This window comes from Strongylocentrotus purpuratus, unplaced genomic scaffold, assembly GCF_000002235.5.
Source record: "Strongylocentrotus purpuratus isolate Spur 01 unplaced genomic scaffold, Spur_5.0 spur5_scaffold_1, whole genome shotgun sequence".
Lineage (NCBI taxonomy): Eukaryota > Metazoa > Echinodermata > Echinoidea > Camarodonta > Strongylocentrotidae > Strongylocentrotus > Strongylocentrotus purpuratus.
The window spans coordinates 50,524,932-50,540,943 of NW_022145594.1; the positions used below are offsets into that span (position 1 = coordinate 50,524,932).

General features: G+C 37.9%; 1 protein-coding gene across 1 annotated transcript in view; it reads right to left on the reverse strand.

Moving 5' to 3' along the window:
• Positions 1 to 12,696, reverse strand: part of LOC115921429 (guanylate cyclase soluble subunit beta-2-like) — a 30,546-nt gene extending 17,850 nt beyond the window's left edge. Inside the window, exons 1-2 of the mRNA XM_030978911.1 lie at positions 12,673 to 12,696; positions 774 to 847 (exon numbers count right to left, since the gene is read on the reverse strand). Coding sequence (XP_030834771.1) covers positions 774 to 847; positions 12,673 to 12,696 — 98 coding nt within the window. The remainder of the gene's footprint in view (positions 1 to 773; positions 848 to 12,672) is intronic.
• Positions 12,697 to 16,012: the final 3,316 nt, after the last annotated feature.

A 16,012-nucleotide genomic window follows, 5' to 3' on the forward strand; every position in this document is an offset into this window, starting at 1 on the left:
AAAGTCATTCTGAATTTTGTACATCCTGCAAATATATCGACGGGTCGGATCAAAAAAGTGTAATCAAACGGAAACTTAAGGAATACTTGCTTGACATAATATTTTACTGTAGGCATTTTATTAGCTTGAGACGGAGTCAGAACGTTAGAATTCGCTTCTTCGATTTTGTTGTTCTTTACTCACATATTAAACAATTATTCTTCGCAGCCAGCTCGTTCGACAGAATTTCATTGTATTTATCAGTCTATGCGTTAAAGTCTGGCTTAAAGATATCATGACAGTGAATTTCGTTTTGCGTCATTACTATAAAGTTAGATATAAGCTGAGACTCGTTTCCTTAAAACGAGTCAGAACGTTAGAATTCGCTTCTTCAATTTTGTTGTTCTTTACTCACATATTAAACAATTCTTCGCAGCCAGCTCGTTCGACAGAATTTCATTGTATTTATCAGTCTATGCGTTAAAGTCTGGCTTAAAGATATCATGACAGTGAATTTCGTTTTGCGTCATTACTATAAAGTTAGATATAAGCTGAGACTCGTTTCCTTAAAACAGTAGTCTGCTTTTATCCTATGCAACATACTCTGTACCTTCATTTCAATGATTGTCCAGCTTCTTCCCTAGGGCATCAAAATCATCACACTTATACCTATAGCCTAGCTCATCGATCAGTATATATTGATTTTTTGATTTGCAGGAGAAGTCTACCTTGACAACTTGGGTTTATTAAAAGCAGAAAAATTAGAAAAACGACGGGGCACTTCGGGCACTTACCTTATTTTCTCCCATGTTTCGTTGCCCCATTTCTCCGTAACGAGATCTTTGATGCTTACGTTCACACTCCCATACTGTAAAGATATAAAACAATATTTTATATTAGTGTTTGCTTTTCAAAATAAGATTTAGATAACATTTCATATCTAAGAAAGAAGTACATCACCAGTATAACCCCCAACTTAAGACGGCCGAACGAGTGGAGGGGGGGGGGGGGGATTTGAAATTGCAGCCCCTCATGATGTAGACCTATGACAAGTTGTACTTACCTCCCCCCCCCCCTTTTTTTTTTTTACATCGCTGATCCATTATAATGGAAGCGAGAAGGGTTAACATATCAGAAAGTTGGATGTGCCAATAGTAAAACATTTAAATGATGTTAACCTCCGTGCTGATTTACACTTTAACCAAAAAATAAATCATGATACATTCTTCAACGGACATCTACAAGCTAAGCATAATAACTTGTTATTAACACGAATGCAAGGACTTTACAAAATCATCGTGATGCAATTTCAGCAGCCTTACGGTCTTCTATTTCAAATTGTTATACAAACAAGACGAAACGAAATCCGAAGACAATTTTTCCTGGACATACATTATGGTACTGTAATTGGCTTCACGTTGATTTTTGATGGTATTTGCGATGATCGTGTTAGTTCAGAATGTAATAAATATACGTAATGTAGTTTTCAGCATCCGATATTTGTCTTGCTTCTTTCTCTCTCACGTAAAGCTTCGTTTTAATCGCGTTACAAACAGAGAGAAAAATAAGTACATGAATAAAATGACTTAAAGGGAGGCTTAACTACTTCAGCCAGAAGGGATTAGACCACCCAGCGAGCCAGCGAGGTCACTGTGACAGGGGCCATCTCATTAACTCAGCTCTCATTTAACATAAGAAAAAAGGGATCATGGGGGACCAACAGGCACCGATTTGGGAAGTTTTCTATATAGAGGGAGCAAGTAGCCACAAGTAGGACAGCGTGCCTTTAAAAGGACAAATAAATACAAAGTTAATGAGTAAAACTAATTTTTAATAATATAAAATGAATATAACAAATTTCTTCAGAACAGATGACCGTTCTCCACTTTTATTGTATTCAATCTTTGTCGTTGTTGATTTATGCAAAATTGTTAGTGTTCATTAGTTCGCATATTCCAATTTGCTTTATCCCATCCCTAGCCCTATCTTGAAATACAGCAAACTAAAAGAAAAGCCCAAATCAAGAACAAAATTAACCCGTTGACTACTGAATGTTATAATTCCCATAGGCTTAACACAAGGACCATTAGGTTCCCGTAACCAAAGGGTTAACAAACAAACACACAAAAGATAAAATATGAATAAACAAACAGCCATGGTAGATAGGTATACGCCTGTTCAATACATCGTTGTCTTCCGTTTTTTTAAAGCAAAATGATGTAAAATCCATTGTCAATATTGAAACCTCTTCCTCTGTAAGAAACGGAGATGATATATAACTCCTTAAGAGCATACAGCTGTCAGGAGAAGATAGGATTATATGTTGTCGGAAGCAATACATGATCCTTGCCCAAATTGCTACGGCAAGTAATACAAAATTTGCTGTTAAAAAAAAGAAGACGGATTTTTGTTTCGGGGGGGGGGGGGGGGGAATATTTTTGCTGAGACAATTGACATTGAAATTTTAAAAAAAAAGTGTTCTTTCCTTGTCTGTCCACTACCAAGCAACAAGCGGGATTTCCAGGATTAAAGAAAAAGTTGTTTCTTGAAAACAGCAAACTAAAAAAAAGGGCCAAAATTCAAAATTAACAAAGAAACAAAAAGAAGCAAACACTATCATCCCTGGGAGATAGGTAGTTTGTCCAATTCCTCGTTGTCTTTTTTGAAATATTTTTAAGCAGAATGATGTAAAGAAAAACATTTGTTATATTGTCATTTCTTCGTCTGTAAGAAACGAAGGTGATATATAACTCCTTAAGAGCATACAGCTGTCAGGAGAAGATAGGATTATATGTTGTCGGAAGCAATACATGATCCTTGCCCAAATTGCTACGGTAATTAAGTAAAACAAAATTTGCTGTTACAAAAAAAAAAAAAAATCTTTTCGGGGGAAATATTTTTGATAAGTTTGCCTACGTATCAAGTGATCTTGGACTTATATTGTACTTTTCTATTGCCTTCCTCTATTTCCTAGGCAAGCAATCACATTATAGGACTTTTAGATTGAGTTGACGAGAACGGCGTGAACGTCCACTGATCATGTTTGTATATGACAAGCTTTCTTTAAAACACTTATTCATTTTTCTTGATATCAAGGATTACCATTGCTTTACAACAGGAAATAATTTCTTGATATAAAGAATTAAATTGTTGATATTAAGAAAAAAGAGTAATGTTGAAACGGCTTGCCATGGACACACATGATCAGTAAACGTTCACGCCATTCTCGTCCACTCAATCTAAAAGTCCCTATTGTACTTTACCATGCTTATCTGATACAGACTATTTCCATGTTCCCTATTTACGTTTGAATTGCGAGGTCCCTGGATGTGGGACGTCGCCCGTATCGTAATGCCATTAATGTTATGCTGTTATTGTGTTTTATAATTTGTTTAATTGAGTACTTTGTTTGTAATACACATGTTCCAGAGAGCAACAAATTTCCATTTTTATGGACAATAAATCAATGTAATTCAATTCAATATTTTGATTCCTTCGTTCAATAAAACATAAGGGTATTGGAAATAAGGGAACTGTAAACTATTTTCGTTTGATGGGTTTTATTTGTTATTTACAAGAAACCAAGGAGGAAACTGCTTGATCACGTTTTGTGATTTTAAATTACAAGAAAAATGCACAGATACTGCTAATATAAATATTTATGTGGATGAAATCTTATTGATTTCTTCCTAGAATGCAATTTCTGTAACGATGATATTTCTTTTGCATAATCTTGTCTGTTCAACTGAACGTTTCAATTTAGTTTAAAAGATATTTCGACTTACCATAGCTGAAAGTCTGTTTATCTCTTTTCACTCGAAACAAATCGACATCGATGATCTGCGAAAAGTGTTCGATCTTTGGGCCTGAAAGCAACTGATATAGTCGATAGTGGATGAGGAGCGTAGCTAGCTACCTACCGATCGCATTATACCAATGAGCGATATCTCATGATAACGGCATTAGGAACACAGCGTGTGTTACCATGGTAAGTGATGTAAGTATCACCATGGAAACAAGCAAAGTGGAGATTGGTTTGTTCGGCAGGATGTAAACTAGCATTCCCGGTGTGCTAATCATCCTTAGGTAATTGTTGGGGTTGGGGATTTCGTCCAGAAACTATTTGATTATTTAGTAACAATGTCAAGGTTAACCCAAGGGAATAAAACTAGGAAGGTTGCAAACCTTTCTCATCCATTTACATTAGGTATCAATAATGGAAACAAATTTTAAAAAGAAAAAGAGAATACAATATTCATAAATGGGTGTAAATCCACCACAATAACCTTTTTTTTGGTATAATTTCTATTAATTTAGAATACAGTAGAATAAAAATATTTTGTACCCCCTGCTTTCGAAGAAAAGAATTGTACTTGCAACAAGTAATACACAAAGTTTGACTACTCTAAAGCATTCGACAAAATTTACCACGATAAATTAATTGAAGGCTTACAAAAAATTAATGTCGATGGTAAGAACATACGTCTCATATCTAAACTTTACTGGGAGCAGACAGCTGCCATAAAAATTAACAATGACATCACAGGTTACACAAAAATCAAAAGAGGAGTACGTCAGGGATGCGTAATGTCCCCATCTCTGTTCAACTTGTGCACAGAGTTGGTATTCAGGGAAATTTCAGATATGAAAGGTGTTAGTATTGGGAGTGTAAATATTAATAATTTACGTTATGCTGATGACACTATACTTTGCGCAGAGAATGAAGCAGATATACAACATGTATTGGATATTGTCAATGAAGAGTGTGGTCTAAGCATGAATGTCAAGAAAACTAAGTCAATGATTGTTAGTAAAACAGAGAATAAGCCTACAATATGGTTGAAACTCGATGGACATATCATTGAACAGGTCAGTAATTACATCTACTTTGAACAAAGTATCACAGATGATGCCAGATGCGAAGCAGAAATAAAAAGAAGAATAGAAATTGTTCGGAATACATTTCTGGCAATGAAAGGAGTATTAACAAATAGAAAGGTGGCATTTGCGCTTAGGTTGAGACTAGTAAACTGCTATGTATGGTCTGTCCTATTGTATGGAGCCGAAACATGGACAATAAACAAGGCCATGGAAAATAGAATAACATCTTTTGAAATGTGGATCTACAGACGAATGATGAAAATATCCTGGAAACGAATGATAACCAACAAAGAGATAGTGCACATGGCAGGGCGTAAAAAAATTGCACTAGTATTAAGGAGAGAAAAATCAAATACTTTGGTCATGTTAAAAGGCCCCAAAGCCTCTTAAAGGTAAAGACCATTTATGGTCATGCGATTGCATTGTAAAAGAAACGTTGTGGAATCGATCAGAAAGGGTTGATCATCTAGCATGTAGAAGTAGACCTAGAGGGAGACCCAGAATCAACTGAGAAGAGAATGTCAAGAACTGGAGTAGACTAAAACTGCAAGAGTGCACCAGAATGGCAGAAGATAGAGTGAAAGTGAGAGATGTTGCAGCCAACCTCCGAACCGAAAGAAGATACTCAGATAAATAGAATTAGACATGGTAGTCGAATGTTGGAATTAAGCGTACTCATCAAAACGCTGTATTTTTCATTCAGATACTTACACCAGAAATTCAAAATGATACTCAATACTGATGCTCAATGAGAAATATTGAATATTGAAATAATAAGTGGAACATCCACTGATGCTTGTTTAGAAACTGGAATCGTGTCAGGGGTTGATTAAAGTCCTGTGAGTATCGGGAAGAAAAAGTGGAATTAATTATTTGACCGCTGATACTAGGTCATCGTGAATGGAAACTGTTTCAAGGACAAAATGCCGGCCTTTTTAACTTGTAATAATAATAGTTGTAACGCAATTAACTTTTAAAATAAGATAATTACCTTTCTCCGTTTAAAAGGGCAACCTGTGGCGCCTTTGTGAGGTCGCTCTGATAATTAGTTATTGTTAAACAACACCGAGAGACAAACAACTTCCACATGTCGGTACGAACCTTGCTCCTGTAACAACAGCTCCGCAGTCACACCAAACATGGACAACTTTAAACTTCAACCCTGTTGTACCCAGCAGGTACCCCTTTTCACACCTCCGAAAATGGCCCATATTAAAATCTGATAGGAGCGCCGTTTCCTTCGACAAGTGCCCAATTCTCTTCGTAACAATTTGGCCTTCTTCATTTTCGTAAGAACCCCAATTCATCCCAGGCGAGTTCCCCCTCTTCAGGTACAAGAAGTGCTCCTAACCACCTCTTATAAGTACCCCCTTTACCCTAGCTGATAATTGGCCCTTTTCAAATCTGGGAGGCGCCCCTTTTCTGACAAGGGCCCCTTTTCCTTTGTAGTAAGTGCCCCTTATTCATTCTTATAACTCTCTCTTGTAGTATTTGTCGAGTGATCCTATTCAATCAATGACGTGACCCTTTAACTTAGACAATTGCTAAGTATGATTTTTATCAGTATCTTGGGCCCTGTAAAGAGAAAAATAATATACTATTAAAATCTTCCCAGATTGTGTATTTATCACAATGTAGGGTATATACCAATGATTAAAAGTATTACATTATTTTTCCAATACGTGCCCTTTTTTGTTAGTGCCTCCCCTTATTTTGTAAAACGCGTCGCCGCCCTTGCACCTATCGCTAAGGTTTAGGATGCAGTGATTGAATTGAACAAAAAATATTCTAAAGTCAAAATAATATAATTGCTAACTACAAAGTATTTTTCGATACTTACTCGTAGACCTTCACGTTAACAAAATAAAATGTCTTGTATTCCGTTGTAGTTGAATTATAATTTGATTTTGATAAATAACTTCCACATGTATCAAAGCAGTAACGGGGCGTGACGTATTCTTTTCCTGTGTCAGACTTAAAAACCATTCAAGGAACCTGGCTAAAGGTTCGCAGACGGTTTTTATTCGGAGTATTTCAAGAAGAAGAAGAACAAGAAGGACAGGAAGAAGAAAGAGAACAACAACAACAACAACAACAACATCGACAGGGAACCCAGGTTCTAGTAAAAATATATTTAAAATCTTGCACGGAAGTGGAAAACTGCTATTGCGAATTAGAATTCTCGCCTTTAGACTAGGTTTTTTGTTGTTGTTGTGTGTGTGTGAGTGGGTGTGTTTGTGTGTGTATTTCATGATTCTTTCTTTTTAAAAGGTCGTTAAGGGGAGAGATATTTAACCAGGATAGGCATGGCATTGTGTGCTTACTCTTATTCACTCTCTTTCTTAGGCACAACTGTGATTGCTTGAAGAAGTTCAAGTCGAGATAAAAACGTTCCTACGCTGGAGCGGAAAACACGGCTAAATTATTTCCAACCTTTTTAGTTCACGTTTGCATAAAAAGCAGAATAATCGATAGCATCCTCCGAATCAATAATCCCTCTACTGGAAAAAGGGTTCATTCAAATATATAGAGTAAATTTAACCTAAGATATATGCAAGCAGAGGGAAAGAGTATTAAAGTAAATTGTATGCGGCGAGTCGCTTTTACATTTGTATTATAAATTAAATTATCTTATTTTAGTTGTGTGTTGTTCTATTGTCTTCGATGAGTGGCATTAACGCAGTATACTCGCGCTCTCTCTCCCCCTCTCTCTCTCTCTCCTCTCTCTCTTTCTCTCTCCTCTCTTTTTCTCTCTCCCTTTCCCTCCTCTATCTGTCTTCTCTCTCTCTCTCTCCTTTGGGTTCCTCTCTCTCCACTCTCTCTCTCTCTCTCTCTCTCTATCTCTCTCTCTCTCTCTCTCTCTCCCTCTCTCTCTCTCTCTCTCTCTCTCTCTCTGTGCATGCGAATAAGTGCACGTTAACTTACTAATGATAAACGATTAACTTAAATAGCATCTTTAGAGTCGAAGATCCGGAAGAAATAGGCAAGATTAATGGGATGTACCCATCGATGTAAAGTGACTCTCACACTCTGCCGTGTAGGCCTACCGTGTGCCACCGTGCGCGGAAATGTCTGCGGACGGTGGAGAACGGCGAGGGCACACGGTGGTTTGTTATTAAAGCGGGCAACACGTTAATAGGGCGTTGGCGCTTATTTACACCCGGTGGGACCCGGCGAAAGTTTTGGGCATGTTCAAAACTTTGGCCGGCTGGCACCGGCCGCAAGTAAGCGACAAGAGGATGGTGTTGAACGGTATGAGGACGGTATGAATACGTTATGGAGCTCTCACACTCTGCCGTGTAGGCCTACCGTCCACCTGCCGGGCTATTAAAAAACAACAGAGTCCAGAACGTTAGGTTTTGAGCGAACTTGTCCCCTGCCGCAAAAAAAAAAAAATCATAAAATTAATCTTTTCACCGTTTCGTTGCCATCTTCTGACCGTTCTCACCGGGCGCATACCGGGTGTTGAACGTGCTTCTACCGTCTTCACCGCCCTGATTGACTTTTGTTGAAAATTTTGGCCGTTTCCATACCGGGTATCGAACGTGTGCACCGGGTTTGTAGCAGCCACCTACCAGTCACTTAGCGTCCCCTCACCGCTCGGAGCGTCCTGTGAGCGAGTCCCGGACTGCTGACGTCATGACACAACTGCCAAACATCCCTCTCACACGGTGCGTCAAACATTACGCTTATCACTGACGCTGCCTTGCGTCTGACAAATTGACGTTTCATGTGAAACGGTCTTTACACATAAATCGCTAATTAATGCCGTTGTTATATACAAGTACGCTAAATGATTATATACAGTGCGTCCAAAAAAAAGTTATACACTTTTGAAATGGCTGCCGTATAAAAAATATAATATTCTTTGGGGGAAAGTTGTATTTGTATGGAAAGCTCATAAACCCAACTTTCATATGACACCAAAAAGTTCGAAAATAATTCATGCTTGGGTGAGCACTGCTCACTTTTATAGAGGGTATGAAAATTAGTTCGCGCAGGAATTAGCCTTCCAATTTGTGAGAGGTAAATCCTTTGGAGCTTATGAAATTGAGAATAATATGACCAATTTATGATCAATTGTGATGAGTTTGGGTTTACTAAGTGAAATTTGTGGTTCATGGGATTAAAATTGTATGCATGAGTGAACAGGAATTGCATTTGTTATTACCGTATAGCAATGTAACTTTCCATGGTAGACTCAGTGGTGTGTTCATGGGAGTCAGGACGGGGTGATGGTACATGGTACAGGGGAGGTGAAATGTAGGGTAGGACTTTGTTGGGTAGATTGGATAAGGGTCAAGAGGACATTTATGCCCTCCCCCTTCTCTCTTTCTCCCTCTCTCTCTCTCTCTCTCTGCCCGGGTATGCTTGTGCATATCTTGACAATTCATTAGACAATCAACATTCAGCTATCAATCACTTAATCAACAATGTATCAGTCAATCGGTCAATCAATTAATCAATCAAGCATTCAATCACCATTCAGTATTGAAATCAATTGAATCATTCAATAAATCCATCACAATTAATCAATAAGTCAGTCAATCACTCAATCTATCAACCAACCAACCAGTCATTTTAGCACTTGAGTTTCGCACAAGAAATACGGTACAGTTAAACACAAATTCACAAGTTTGTAAAATAAACATGTCAGTTGTCAATTTTACAACTGTTTCGTCCATCTTGTAAGAGAAAAAAGGGGAGAAAATATCTGAAATTGGAAACAATGGCCCATATGTCCACCACCTCTTTCGATGCACAATCTTGGTGAAGGTTTTTATTCACAGTCACAGATGTAAAAAAAGAAATAACAGTTTGTAACACGGAAATTACAACATGTACCATCACTCCATCCTGACTCCCATGAACACACCACTGAGTCTACCAGGGAAATTTACAATGCTACAATAAAAAATGCAATTCCTGTTCACTCATGCATAAAAGTTTGGTTTAATAGACCATGAAATGCACTCAGCAAATCATGAATGTATCATATCACCCTCAATTTTGTAAGCTCCAAAGGATTTACCTCTCACAAATTGGAAGGCTAATTCCTGCGCAACCTAATTTCCATACCCTGTACAAAAGTGAGCAGTGCTCACCCAAGCATGAATTATTTTCGGACCTTTTGGTGTCATATGAACGTTGGGTTTATGAGCTTTCCATACATATACACCTTTTCCCCAAGAATCATATATTTTTTTATTTGGCAGCCATTTCAAAAGTGTATAGATTTTTTTGGGGGACGCACTGTATAAATACCAAAAGTGAATGCGCCGGTTAATCTAATCTACATTTGCACTGTTTACTTTACATTCATTTTCTGTAAGTTATTACTCTCGGGTGATGCGTCAAAAACGTCGCCAGGTGCTGACGCATTTCTGTGTCGGAAAATGAAGTCATGCATGCATTGGCGTATGACGGAGATAAAAGCCAGAATTTAAAAAAGGAGGTTTGTCGACAAAACTAGTTTTATGTGCGTCATATGACCTCCTTTGTAAATTCGGGCCAAAAGGTTTGCCGGTCAGTTTGTTTTACATGGCTTCTAAGGAAGCATGTACCATTATGCTTGAAGGTAAGCAATCAGAGGACCTCTTCGAAGGACTTGGTTATGAGGATTAAGGCATGACTAAAGCAGGGGGCGTCAATCCTTTTTTTGGGGGGGGGGGGGTGGAGACACTTAAATCTGAGTGTCCAAGTAGAGCGTAGCGAGCGGAGTATTATACGGCGTGGGGTCCATATTAAAGATAAACTTGAGTTCTGGTAAAAAAAGAAAATGAATTCTCACAGAATATAACGAAACTTACACTGAATGTTCAAGATTACAAATAAATTTCATGTGCCAAACTATTTTGGAAGAAAATGTATACTGGCTGAGTAATGAGCATAGAAAGATAAGGAAATCAGGGTAGTACTAGCCCCGACACCATGTGTGTTGTCCCATATACATCTTTCTGTGTAAGTGATTGTTACTTTACCAAGACTCTGCCAAATTTATGATGATTTTGATGACTCCAGAACCTTGCATTACACACCATTACTTACATGCTATATGATCAACTTTTCTGATCCATTCCACACCTTTCTTTCATAATGCAATCGCATTACCAGAACTCAAGTTTATCTTTAAGTAAAACGTTTGGAGCTCGGGCATATAGATATATACAACAATAACAACAATAGTTGTTTCCTGGTTATTTATTACATAATTGTTAATTGATATAAAGGGATAGTTTAGTTCTATTTTCAGACCGCAAATGCCTTCAAAGTGCATGGTTATTACTCTTATTCTTATCTATGACATTTATAGTGCACTTTTAGAACCTAAAATTGCTATGAGATAATGTTAGATCCCAAAATGTGTAAAATTTAGCCAATACGATCATACCAGTTCAGCTCCACTTTTAAAAAAAACACGGTGACCGTTAATTAATTATTTAATTAAAAATAACAAAACATAAGCCGGCTAATTGTGGGTAATATAAGCAACACGAAAATGCCAACAAAAAAGCAAACATCGGCATTGGCAGAAATACGACGTAAAAGCCGTTATTTCTTTTTTTCAACGGTTTTTTCATTTTTTTCAAAATATCTAATAGTTGTGGTGGAACACAAGTATTAGAAATCGTTATATTTCAGCCGTCTTTGAACCGATTTTGATGAAATAAAGATGATTTCGTCATTTAAATATTACGTTCTTATCTCACAAAAAATTATTGTGTGTAGCGCCCTCTGCAACTCAACTATCCTTTTAACTTGTATCAACTAGTCTAATGGTCCACTTTGGTTTTATGGGTTTTAAACTAGAATCAACTAGTTATGTTGTGTTTAACTGGTATTAATTAGTGTAACAATTTAATACCAGTATGTTTAATTGGTTTCAACTGGAATCAACTGGCCGTTTTACCTAGTGGGAAGAAATCAATGTGTGTCATACAATGGGCATTAGAAGTGATTTCCTTCCAGTTCATTCTGGGGTACCGCAGGGTTCAATTTTGGGCCCGCTACTATTTTGTATGTACATTAATGACATATGTGATTTAGCCGTGCATTCAACTACTAATATTTCTTTGTACGCAGATGACACTGCCATTTTCTCATCTGGTTATGGAGTACAAGCTGTTCAAACCCAGTTACAAAATGACATACTAGTTTTATGTGAATGGATGAATGAAAATGGACTAGTTGTTAACACAGAAAAAACTAAAGTTATGTTATTTAGGGTTACAAATTACAAATAAAAATGGATGGTTAACTTATAGAAAATGTAACAAAATTTAAATATCTGGGTGTTAATGTAAATCAGAACTTAGATTGGTCTCCCCATGTCAATAATGTTGTCAAGAGGATTATGAACTCGCTTATATGTATGCGAAGGATTAAGCACTGTTTGACAAAACGTTTATTTACTCATTTATACTATTTTTTTAATTCTTCCTCACATTGATTATTGTTCAACTGTTTGGGGATCACTGAAAATGAAAGATTTAAAGCGACTACAGAAATGTCAAACCAAATATTGACGTTTAGTATTAGATGCACATTATTATACGCCTGTACAATTTATGTTAAATGCTTTAAGGTTGCAATCCGTCAAACATAGATTGGAATATAACTATCAAGTACTTATGTCTAAAATCCTGAATAATCTTGCTCCTGTTTATCTAATACAAGCTCTACCTCAAAGTGCTAACCCGTATCCCACGAGATCAATTTCAATGCATCAATTGTACCTTGCCAAACCCAGAACCGATTAAAAAAACAGACCTTCACGTACACAGCAGCAAAATTATTCAACTCACTACTTACCAAATGTTCCGCCTCGCTACCCATTTTTTAACGAAATGTCCGTGAAATTCAATTCAAGTGAGTTGATTTTGCGATCGCTCACATGAAGTATTGCTAGCACCCTCTCTCTCTCTCTCTCTCTCTCCCTCTCTCTCTCTCTCTCCCCTCTCTCTCTTTCGTTTACTCTCTCTCCTATTCCATTTTCATCTAATCTCCTATTTGTAAAAAATGTTTTATAGTTAGTTTATATTATGTTGTTTTTAATTATTGTATATTTTGTATATTTTTATGTGTATTGTAAGATATTTGAAATGTAATTTGTTTGTGTACAGCAGGGCCCCCTTTGAATGCAGGGCTCCCTCGTAAAGCAGGCCTTGTGGCTTGAATGAGACTACCCTGCTTTTTATAAAGAAAACATGAATAAATATTTGTTTTTAGCATGTGCCAGTAGAGTCAATGGGTCAACTGGTAAACCAGCTGCATGAATCTAGTTAAAACCAGTTGAATAAACTGGCACATATTCCAGTTCCTTCAAATGGATTCAACTGGTACATATGGTGGATCCTAAGGGACACGTAAAAGTTTGACGTATACCTATGCAACAATTTTTCCTTTTTTTACGTCCAAGACGTGAAAATCAAAATAGTTGACGTATACCTATGCAACAAATTTTTCGTTTTTTTTTTTCGTCCAAGACGAACAAATAAAAAAAAATTGACGTATATACATTTGCTTCGTAATTTTTCGTTTTTCTGTACTCATTGGCCCTGAAGGAACACGCAGACGGGAAAATCTGCTGGAAAATCTGCGACCAATATTCACGTCTGAATAAACGTCAAATATTTGCGTTTGCTTGTCCCGTAGGAGCCACCATAGGTACCAGCTGATTCCACTTGATACCAGATGAACATCTAACTGGTTTCAACTGGTTTACCTGGGGAAGAAGAAGACAAAAAGCACGCACAGCCTAGCCGGGGAGCGCATATTTATTTTACACAACTGTTTAGCCAGTTTAGTCAAACATACTGTGCCAACGACTTGAGACAGAGTGTAACCTTACCCTAAGCAGTATATTTGGATTGCTGGAGCTGTACATGCGTAGGCCTATAGGCCCTACTCGTTGCATGTCTTTGTTTCTCGTTAAATTAATCCACTTTTCTTTCGTTATGTATTTCTTTGTTTTTCCTTCTCTATCCTTCAGTTCTCCTTCGTTATGTATTTCTTTGTTTTTCCTTATAGTCTATACCCGAATCTATAATCCTCTTAGCTCTTCCGTTATGTATTTCTATGTTCTGCCTTTAACTTTAATATCTTCTTCTCTTTCCTTATGTATTTCCTTGTTTTTCCTTCTCCATATCCTCTCCACTATCCTTCATTCCCTTTTTATCATCTTCCCTTCCCTTGGTGTACGTGCTTTGCGCTGACGACTTAGACTCTTTCACTAGAACACTTCTAGGATTTTTTTCGCGAATATTGCTAAACAGTTGTGTAACCAAAGAAATTCGATCATACACAGTATGTCCTCCAAAATCTCCCCATGGCTAGACAGATGCAGAAGCGGAGTTGAGACACCCTGTGTGTAATAAAAATATGCGCCACCAGCGCCACCAGCCCAGCCTTTGCCGGGCGGCGTTATTTTTTTATGCGGCACAGATTGGGGCGTGGTGCGTGTTGAGCCTATGGAAAGTACGTTCTTTCCCTTCTGAATAGTGTCTGCACGTACGTGAGACTAGGCATGTTCGCTAGCGCATTAGCGCTGCTAAGAAGTGTGAATATCCATCGCGAACTATGTGTTTAGATAACATTCCTCTTCGTTTAAGTTAATTAAGTTTTATTGACTAATCATTGTAATGTTCTCCTTATTGACGTGCTGCCTCCTCTTCAGATTTCCAATTGCATTTGATTTGTTGATGTAACACTATTAAAAATAGACCTCTACTACTAGTACGCACACGACCACTATTAGTCTGTAAATCAAGACCCCTTTAAAAAAAAAAAACCCAATCTGTGCCGCATAAAAGAATAACGCCGCCGGGCGTCGTAGTTTCAGGATCATGACATCATCGGCTGGCAGCAAGTAAGTAGGTGGAGGCGTGGAGGTCGCACTGCTTTGGTTTGGTGGAGATAAAAATCAAATAGGCCAGATTCTGGACTAAGATGTATACACAACACACAAATCGTAAATAAAGTGTGCATGGTGCAGTGGTTGTATGTATACAATTCATTCTGTATTATGTAGCCTACTCATAGAGTTGGCAAGTCCACACCGTTAGGGGCGCACTTTGAACGGGCTAATGACCTTCTGCACGCGCGAGTTGGTTCAATCTTTTTTCTACCCCCGCTTTTGCTCTGGTTTTTCCCAATTTCATGTAACGTCAGGCGCGGATCCACAGGGGGGGGGGGGGGATGGGCCTGCCCCCCCCCCCCCCCCGGACAAAAAAACAAAAAACAAATTCTCACGAATTAGACTCCAAAAAAAAACAAAACAAAAAAAACAGTGCTCTAACCCCGTACATAATACACCATGCAGTAATATATGAAACACCATAGTTCCCTCTCCTCGATGTTTATGGTTAATTTAGTCGACTATGATGCATAAAAATGATTGAAACCTCAAGAATAGCCATATCTATATCAAAGGTTTTATTATGATGATGTTAGGCTCAAACATTGTAATGATGGATAGAAACTAGCGTGGAATATTGTGCTTCCACCATTAACATGGAGAGAACTATTGTAACATTTGCGCCTGAGCATGAAGGCAGTGCATGGGCAGATGCATGGGCAGATTACTGTATGTGATTCAAATTCTAATTCATATTTCATACCACAGGTCAAAGGTCGGTTGATCATTCATTAAAATCCCTCATCCGTTTCTCCTGTTGTACATGATACGTGCCTAGCTTATAACGAACTTCCTACACCTAGTAATAACTAGACCTACTATGTAACATGCTTATCTAGCCATACGACAAATCTGTATGCTATTGAGCGTGTAACGTGTCTGTGTGCGTATTCAGGGCGAAATCTGTACAAAGATGGCTACTTCCAGCTCGGTGATTAGGAAAGGGAAGCTAGATGAATTAAGACATGAAATATTGTCGTACAAACCAGGCAAGGCTGTACCTTGTGATGATGAACGAGTGGTGTTTCCTGATAAGCTTGTTATTGGTACGATAGGTCTACCCGGGTATGCGTACAGCATAGTCCGTTTCCTGAGAAGCGCTCTTTGTGGAGACGTAGAGCCACGCAAGCTTGCTGATGAACGTCAAACATCTACTGAAGATCAGGAGGAATATCTCACCGATTCTATATACGTCATCGCAAAATATGGCTTAGGTTTGTATATTGAAAAAAGGAC